Source organism: Thunnus albacares, chromosome 22 (genome assembly GCF_914725855.1).
Source record: "Thunnus albacares chromosome 22, fThuAlb1.1, whole genome shotgun sequence".
Lineage (NCBI taxonomy): Eukaryota > Metazoa > Chordata > Actinopteri > Scombriformes > Scombridae > Thunnus > Thunnus albacares.
This window is the reverse complement of record NC_058127.1, coordinates 27,422,965-27,432,721: the sequence shown is the minus strand read 5'-3', so window position 1 is coordinate 27,432,721 and position 9,757 is coordinate 27,422,965. Positions and strand designations below refer to the sequence as shown.

The window sequence follows — 9,757 nt, the reverse complement described above, 5'->3', positions numbered from 1 at the left end:
TGAATGTTGTACATCATTTTTATTTGAAATCTAACTTTTATTGTTTATGAAAATTTTGCAGTCTGTCAAGGTATTTGCAATAAAATACTATGAAAATATGTAGGGTTTATTAACAGACTTCCTGGAAAATAATCCTATGAAGGATTTCACCAAGTATAAAATTTCTAAATAATTCATTAAACTTTACTTTGAATATATTTTGTTGATGGTTTTTGTGTTATGTGATTTTATTCATATAATAATTACTAATATTTTTTGTAATTTATTTTACTTTTATATATTTTGTTGTTTTATCCCTTTGCAATTTTAAACGTAAATATATTTATATTTAATATTTTGGTGTTTGTGTGTTTCGCCTGGCAAAAACGGAGTAAATTTAAAACAAGATAGACCTTCAAGTTTGTAGCAGTTTACACGTTCTCTCTCTCTCTCTCTCTCTCTCTCTCTCTCTCCCTGTGTGTGTGTATGTGTGTGTGTGTGTGTGTGTTATATACGCACACTTGACGAAGAGAACACTGGTAAAACACTGTTTAAATGTGAACAAACAATCTGTTAAGTAGTCTACTGCTGATTAGAATTGATTATTAAGATTCCTCCCCTCTCTCCACCTCCGACATCACCAAGTATCTCGGGCACCATCGCAGCCTTTTCAGTTGCAAATGCACGCGCACAGGCTGAAGCTTTACGCTCTCCCATTGGTCCCCACCGGGCCGGCTGCACGAGAATAGGGGAAGTTTTGGAGTTAACAGGCAGCTGAGTTCAGTGTCTGAGCTGGCCGTCTGACAAGTGGTTTTCCGCTGAGAATTATAGTACTGAAAACGGGCAGTTGCTGCGTTTCTTCGCTGAATTTTGCATATTTTCTGTAAGTTTCAGTATCGAAGTAATGATTGCCACATTCAGACTTAAAAATTGAAAAAAAAGGTCAAATCGGTCGTCCGCTGCGGTTTGTTTTCTCTCCCGGGTGTGTCGTGAGTAATTAGTTAATTTGGATCACCCGGTGCTCCCGATTAAACCTGTGGAGAAACCTGGCCACAAGTCGCCAGGTGTACGGCGACAAAGGGCTGCTGCGCGCTTCATCGTTTCAACTGTTCTGTAACTCATCTTAACTCTGCCAGATCCAACATGTACAGCATAATGGAACACGAGCTGAAGCCGACCGGCCAGCCACCGTCTCATCAGACCTCCCAAGGAATGTCACCGGTCACCGGCAACATGACCGGGAACATGGGCACCAACGGCAACTCACACCCGAGCTCCAAAACGGCATTAGCACCTGGAGGCGACCCCATGGATAAAGTCAAGCGGCCCATGAACGCTTTCATGGTCTGGTCCAGGGGACAGAGGCGCAAGATGGCTCAAGAAAACCCCAAAATGCACAATTCTGAGATCAGCAAGCGGCTGGGAGCGGAGTGGAAACTTCTGACCGACGCCGAGAAACGGCCCTTCATCGACGAGGCCAAGCGGCTCCGGGCCGTCCACATGAAGGAGTACCCCGACTACAAGTACAAGCCACGCCGCAAGACAAAGCCACTGCTGAAGAAGGACACTCAGGTGGGTAAGTACCCGCTGTCAGCCGGTAACCTGCTGGCGGCTGCGGCTGCGCAAGGCCAAGGTGGAAGTCCGAGGATGGAGAGCTACGGCTGGGGCCCCACCGGTGGGTACGCCGGTATGCAGGGCGAGGCGCTCGGCTACACACAGCAGCTACACCGGTATGACCTGTCAGCTCTCCAGTACCCACCTGCAATGACGGCAGCACAGACGTACATGAACGGAGCCAACTCGTACAGGTGAGCTGCAGCTGTACGGGAACTACAGTGCAGTAAATTAAAGTACATTTTAGGATCACTTTTTGTTTTTACTGTGTCCCATTTTCGCTGTTTAACCAACAAAGGCAGTTTGGTCCGAATGTCCTTGCATTGATTGTTCAGCCTGTCCTCATTTCTCCAGTCAGGGCCAAAATGTATCAAAGTGTGGCCTGCTTTACAAATACTTTGGCCTATAGAAAGAGGATATAATAGATTTATCGTAATTTTTGTGACCCTTTTGTCCATCAAGCAAACCCTTCAGAACTTTCCCACAAGGATCAAAACTATTAAATTTGAGTGAATGGTGGTTTTCATTTCGCCTAATTTATCTGCAGTTTTTTTCCTTGAAGGCCGTTTTTGTTGCCTCCAAAGTAAATAATATCCCAAGAATTAGCCTAACATGCTTAATAAAATGATGAAATTAGGTGCCTCCTGTTTACAGCCTCCCAATAAGGTCTCCAGCACGCGCTGTAGGCCGATTATTGGTTGATTGCTGCGATCAGAAAAAACAGTTTTGTTGAAATGTACAAATTCTGGAATTACTGAACAAAAGGCAAACTGTGTTAATCACGTGACTTGATAATAGCTCTCCAAAAAAGATGGATTTGAAGAAGGGAGCGCCTCTCAACGACAATCAGTTGAGGAGAGAGGTCTGCACAGAACACTTTCAAATCAAGTGGAGAGCATGGCAGAGATTAAATATTACGCACACGCATGAATCAGTTTATTTAGAATGAGGCGTTTAATAATTTTTTTTAAAATATGGATTTTTATTTAGATTGATCTTTTATTCTTATTGTAGTGGGTCCATGTCAGCAGTTCCAAACACAAAACAAAGACATAGTTACACTTGCATATACTGTATGCCTCTTCTATTCACATTCACAGAATAGTTGTATTTTCTTTCTTTCTTTTTTTTTAACAAGATTGTGACTTGATCATTGGATAGAAAGACTCCCCATTTTATTTGTACTGCCCAAACCCCAGGAATGGTTTTAAATAGTTTTAGCAGCTAAAAAAAGTTAGTTATTTTTAAAATAAAAGTAGTCAACCAATATCATATTTAGATGCCACAACAGTGACAGACAATTAGCTTTATTAGTTGCTGAACTGGATTTGCTTGTCAGACATGAAGAGGGGTGCCTGAATTCTCACAGGGGACTGAGAATTCTGATGTTGATTTAGTGTTTTTTTTTTTTTTTTTTTTTAACAATTTCTGAATAAAACTTTCAAACCAACGGACAAAAAACAAACAAGAAAGGAAAAAGTAATGTCAAATGACCTGAAATACACTGACACTGAAACCACTCAACTACTCAATCTTCAGAGTAAGAGATGTAAAATGGACCTGTAAGAGAGCACTTTAAAAATAAGACTTTAATCGGGAAGAAATGTTGAGATAAATTATTCAGTGCCATTGAGCCATTGAAAAACTCTGAGAAACAACAGGCTTCAGTCTGTTGCCTACTTGTTATGAGTGTGGCGTTCTGCTGTGGGCTGGGTCCTGTCTGGAATGTTGATCAGGATGACTTGATGGCAGGCAAGACTGCTCTGTGTGTGGTCCTCTACCCACAATCCCCTGTTCCTGCTAACCCTAAACTTGTGTCCGGATACACTTCTGGGTCTCTGCCTTCTGCCGTAGGTCTACTGTCCCCCAAACTACAGTAGATACAATTGAAAGATAGAACACTTTGACAAATGTTGTAGTGTGAATGATGCTGAACTTTATTTCAATATTTGATCATTTCGAAGTTCCCTTGACTGATTTGCAGTGTTATCATTTCAGACATCTTTGTTCTTACTGTTTTTTTTTCTCCCACAAATAAAAGTATCTTCCACGGAAGCTTACGTTTTAGAAGTCAAAAGTTTAGAGTCATGTTGGAGGCCAAGTCTGTTGATGTCCATCCTGTTCCTTTGTGGCATAGTAAATGGAATCTAACACAGGGAAGTTTGTAGTTAGGAAAAAAGAAACATCTTGTCAACTGACATAAATCTTTATGGGCTGTGAGTTTGAGAAATGGCAAAAATACAACTGATTAAGGGTTTTAAACATTTTCTTCATTATATTGTATAAGTAGGATGTTCTAACTATATAAAACTGGACCCAATTAGACTGGTATAAGATGGTTTAAAATAAGTCACTACTTTTTCAACACTTCAATGACATGCTTTTTGCAGAGAAACCATTTGAACTGAGTGGGATGTTGTCTGCTGGCAAGTTTCTACAGTGACACTTCAGTGCACATTTCCATGACTTCTGGGTGCATTGCACTCTTTCTCCTCATTTGGGATTACTGTCCTGTTGTTGTTTGTGAACTCGTTGCTATGATTGCTAGATGATGGATATTTTTTGCTTGTGTCAATTTTTAGTTCCACATGCAGGCTTGTGTGGATTCAGCATTAACCTCCACAAGGATGAGGAGCTCTGTTAAACTGAATTTGCTTCCAGCTGAATTATCCATAAATCAATTTTTAGCCTCCTGTGCTGGTCAGAATTATAATGGCAGCAGTGCAGCTCCAAATTCTTTGTTCTCCAGAATAGGAGCCCCCATACTGGATTAACTTTTCTTAACATATCCTAGCAAAAGTTTGCTAAGAGTGTCAGTTTCTTGTGAATGAATGAATTTGTTGTACCTGAAGGTTAAATGTTCATTTTAAATGAGAAATGAATGTTCCCACTGAGACTCAGAGTGAGAATTTTTTTTTTTTTTTTTTTTTTTTGTGCTCAGGCTGGTGAATAGCAGAGGTGTTTCTGACTGAAGGCTTTCAGAGTTTGTAGGTGGGGTTGTAAACTAGGCCAGTGTTGATCTGTAGACCAAACATACAGTGGTTACTCTCCCTGATCCTGGCTCTGTCTCAACATGCAGGTGCTCATTATGAAAAATCTGTCGTAGTTTGAACACTGGTGTACTCTGACTCATTGCCTCTTGTAACAGTCCAAGCAGTGCAAGTGACAGTAGCAACACCACAATGTAAAATATTGCATTACAGGTAAAATTTAGCATTGTCTGTATTACTTAAATATTTACACGTCAATAAAATATGCTTAAATGTAAAGTCATTAAGAAGTACAAGCCCTCTGAGGTATTTTTGATCATATAAATTATATTTACATATGGAAAAAAGACACCTGCACACTTATTCACACTGCAAGCACCTAATTTATGAGTGTGTTAAGTGTTAATTTAGCTAGGTAAACACCACTAAGTTAATGATTTCTGAAGCTGTTTATGTTTAAAACCATATTCCAGGACCAAAAACCTATGAATAACTCATATTCTTCTCTTAAAAATCCTCTAAATTTTAGTGATAGCAGGTTTCGAGACTATTTCAAATGGTTTTGGACTGGCCTACCCTTTTGTTCACTTGCAAATGTAATACATGATTGATGCCTCAACTTCTTTAACCTAGAAACAGAGCAGTCACTGCTCAAATGGAAATTAAAGCTACAAAGCTACTTACACGTAATGATGATGATGTAATGTGAACATGGTTTCATTTTGGTAAAAGAGCATCTCTGTTGTGCAGTAAACAAGTAATCTGGAATTGTCCTCTACTGTCTACTGAACTTGTGCCATGAACACTCCTATATAACATTTAGATACAATTATTCCCAAGACTGAACTCAAGTAATACGATGATCATTTCCATCAAGTCCCAGTTCATTCATTTTAATGCTGCTGAACACTGATTCTCCTCTTGAAAGGATAACTCCTTTTAAAATAAAACTTAAAAGTTAAGAAGACATTCAGAATATCAGTTGTTAGAAGTTGGAGCAAAGTTTGGCTTAATTTTTTATTTCCTCAAACGGCAAACTTGTTGTACTCTACAGTTGGAGACACTGAAATTGTGCAGTTTTCCTTTTCAAAGTGTCTAACAGATTACATCACACATGGCCCATTCTCTAATCATCACTGAATTAACATGACAGTCACCCAATTATCATTGGGTTTTTTTCAGTAACCTGATTATTAAATGTGAATGAGAAAGATGTTTTCTTAATCTGGAATCTTAATAAGAGAAGCCCTGTTAACATGGCTACATTTCTGCTACGTTTTTCTTTTTTATTAACTTGTGCATAAAGGACAGGGGCATGAAAACGTTATTGCAACAGTGCATCCTGAAATCAGACATAAACCCATAGTCTGATTTCTCCCAGTAACCAGATATATTTATATTTTAAACTCTCAGATGAGGCATCTTACTTGTATGTCTTTTGCACCCACAGCCCCATGTCCTACAGTAGCAGTCCCCAGCAGCCGAGCCCTGTGACCATGTCCATGGTGAAAGCAGAACCTGTGTCCCACTCACCTCCGACGGGGACACCAAACCACCATCGGGGTCCTCTGCAGGGTGACCTCAGGGACATGATCAGCATGTACATCCCAGGACCAGGAGGGGATGCCGGTGACCCCACAGCAGCACAGAGGGGCTACAGCAGTGTCCAGCAGCACTACCTCACTGGAACCGTCCCACTCACACACATCTAGAATTGAACTGGGAATCATGGGGGAGGGGAGGGGAGGGGAGGGGAGGGGAGGGGAGGGGTGGGTGAAGAAGTTGGAGTCAGTGTGGTGGACTTTACTGGCAAAGAGACACAAGATGTGAAGAAAAAATACATTTTGTTCCTGCATTCAGGGCTCTTATAGTTCCACATGTGTCTGCAATTAAAGGCACAAGATCACTACATTTTTTTTTATTTTATAAAGCAGTTTTTTCTACCTCTTTGGTGCCACATCTGTTCAGATAAATACCACACACACCTGCCACCACACGTACAGAACTGAGACTTCTTCCTGCCCACCGCCCTCCAGCAGACTTCTCTCCATGAAGGACTGCAGTGAAGACGGGGACAATGTCTGTTTATTGTGTACACATTAGGAAATGTTACTTTGCCTTTTTATATTTTTTAGAAGTTATCCGTAATAACTTAAAATCAAAGACTCCTTAATACCTCCCTAACTTGTGACACTGGCACTCATTACAGTTCCACCATACCCAGTCAGTGCCTGTAGACTGGTTCTGTTATTGGGTTTAGTCTTCCAGTGTTTGACCATACAGCCAGTCCCTGCCATGTACAACCACAGCACAGAGACAAATAAAATGCCAACTTGGTCCATGGATCAGAATCTCTCAGCTAGTGACAGACAAATCACCTGAGCTGAAGTGCTCTGGTTGTTGAATTGTTGTTGCTGTCCTAATGTGTGAGTGGAGCTGGAGAACAGCTGGGTGGGTAAAATGGGAAGGAAATGCACAACTTGAATAACAGAGGTGTTTTTTTTTTAAAATGAACTCTTTGTGCCTTGGCTTTGGTTTAGTACTCTTGTATTTTTATATTTTTTTAATTGATGAAAATTTTGGATGACATGGAAAACACCTGTTGGACAATCAGCACTGCATTCACTGGAAATGAACATAAAACACTGGCTTCTATGATCTATGGTGTTGCTTAGAATGTAGAACCAGCCTGGTTCCTTCGTTCTCTATAAAGTGTACAAAATGCTGAACAGTAGGTCTAGTGAAAGTCTCCACACTCTCACCAGATCTCTGGATTTACAACTTTGAGTCTCAGAAGATGTGTGACACTGTTTTTGCTGCCTGTATGTTTTTATTCGCTATAATTAGTTTTAGATTGGACTTTTTTGATGTAAATGTTCAGTTGTGTTGTTCTGGCATTGTCCTGAGTTGCTCTGTGTATTCATTGTCACTTTGCTCTAGGCAATAGGCATTGTATAGGCTGATCATTTAAGTGAATGAAATTTGATATGAAAGGCTGTATTTCAGTTGAGTAGTTTTACTCCAAATAGCACATTAAGACTTGCAAGTTATATCTTCCAAGTACGCTGAACTGACAAAAAGCCTTCCAGGCATGTTTTTAATGGCCTTTCTAAGTGTTTTTACCACCAGCAAAGAGAATATATCAAATTAAATTTTCAGATTATATCTCTAACAAACCTTCCATTTTGTTTCTAAACTTTATTTCAGATAATTTTACCTGTGGATAATTAAATCATTCTATGAAAGAATAAACTACAGTGTTTTTAATCCTAGTTCTCTCAAACCGACAGTACTGTCATTGTCTGTTTTTCTGTCTGGTTACTAGTGCTGCTATGGACCTAAAGGGAGCTTTTTTTGTATATTTTCAACCTACAAAAACTGCGAATGCTGCATGTGGTAGACTATTTACAGTTCTTTAGTTTAAAGCATTCATTACTAACTACTGTAAACACGCACTAGAAACAGATGCCTGACTTATTTTTGAAAAGGGGGGAGAGCAGGTATATTTAAGTAATACGTGAATGTTTACATTGCTACCCGAGTATTTGAAAATTAACTGTTACACTGACTTGTATCTCTATTTTTAGAATGAATTCTCTTTTTGTAAATGCTGCCAGATACTAGAATTACTGTATGTAGCATTCATGTAAATAATGTATACATTTTTAGGCTCTTATACTAAGAGTCTTGATTCCTTTTTGATTAAAAAATCTTTGTTATGGCATTCATGACAATATTAATAAAAAGTACAAATCCTTTTTTTCCATTTATGTTGCATGATAAATTTTGTCTGTGTGCTTTTAGTTCAAAGGCAGTATGTATATGATGGAATTAATAGAAATGGAATTAGTGAAGTCTTATTTTGCCCATGAACAGTTCCTTTTATGGAGGCCATTTTTATTCACATGGTGATTAATCAAGATAGTTAAAAGATAATAAAACTTAACACAAAATTGTTGTAGTAAACAGTAGTCTATATAGTAATTCTTCCATCATTGTATCATAGAAATCTATAATGAGACCTTTTACATAAGTATATATCACAAAGAGAAGTCCTCAAACGTTCTGCATTCAAGTAGTACTGACAGCAAAATGGAATTAAAGTATCAAAAGTAAAAGTACTTATGCAAAATGGCCCTGGAGGGTTATGTTTATCATATATCATATATATCATATATATCATATATATTGGAATATTATTACTGATTTATTGATATGTACATGTAAGCATTTTAAGGTCGAAGCACAGCTAATTTTAACAACTTATAGCTTATTAGTTTTTTTCAAAATAAATGGCAACTTCATATAAAATCCCAATCTGAAAAGTAACTAATAACTATAGCTGTGAAACGAATCTAATGGAGTAAAAAGTACAATATTTTCCTCTGAAATGAAATGGAGTAGAATTTACCATAAAGTAAAACTCAAGTAAAATTCAAGTTGCTCAAAATTGTTAACTCTAACATATAATAACATTGGTGCACCACTGATACTATATGTTAGCGAAATATGGACGCATTTAAAGGACAATACTCGTAATTTAGCAAGTTTTATTCAATTCAGTTCATGTATATATATTTTGTAAGCCTCCATTCAACCTTTCATAGTTTTTAATTTAGTTCTCCTATTGTTCTTGGCGGTTAGTTATTTTGTTCATATCTATGGGATATGAAAGCTTAAAATTAGCTTGAGTCCTGTAATTAAACTCGCTTTGAATACCAAGTCTTCATTAATTTGTGTCATAGTTATATTATCATTCTAGGTTAATGCAGAGTAGACTTCCCTCTAGGCAGCAGTAATCAAATTTAAAGAAAACCTTTGCAGATTTGACTTTCACTGTGATGGTTTAAACATTTGTAGCACATAGGCCTATTTAAAGATTTCGAATTTATTTTATATAGGCTATTCTTAAAAAATCTGAAGCTCTACAGCATGATTTGGAAAATGGTCAGCAGTTGTGTAAAATATAGACTGTTATAGGGAGATTAAACATTGGAATTTTCCTCTAAAGCGACACAGTGCTGTAGGCTTACAGTTTATAAATATACGTACTGCTAAGCATTACTTGTTACAGCCTAAATGTTATCATATTACATTAATGTGTTTTATTGATATTATTGCTGATAGATTTACAGTTTATTCTTTTGCTTATTATTTTCAAATAGGCTATAACC

General features: G+C 38.0%; 1 protein-coding gene across 1 annotated transcript; it reads left to right on the top strand.

Moving 5' to 3' along the window:
- The first annotated feature begins 682 nt into the window (after positions 1 to 682).
- On the top strand, positions 683 to 8,353 carry sox19b (SRY-box transcription factor 19b). The gene is made up of 2 exons (XM_044342374.1): positions 683 to 1,787; positions 6,034 to 8,353. Exons 1-2 carry the CDS (start codon positions 1,123 to 1,125, stop codon positions 6,293 to 6,295), a joined length of 927 nt encoding a protein of 308 aa, XP_044198309.1. The 5' UTR covers positions 683 to 1,122; the 3' UTR covers positions 6,296 to 8,353.
- The last annotated feature ends 1,404 nt before the right edge of the window (positions 8,354 to 9,757 follow it).

Coding starts and splice junctions, on each gene's coding strand:
- sox19b (XM_044342374.1), top strand. CDS start 1,123: ATGTACAGCATAATGGAACACGAGCTGAAGCCGACCGGCCAGCCACCG. Junction 1,788..6,033: donor AACGGAGCCAACTCGTACAG/GTGAGCTGCAGC, acceptor TTGCACCCACAG/CCCCATGTCCTACAGTAGCA.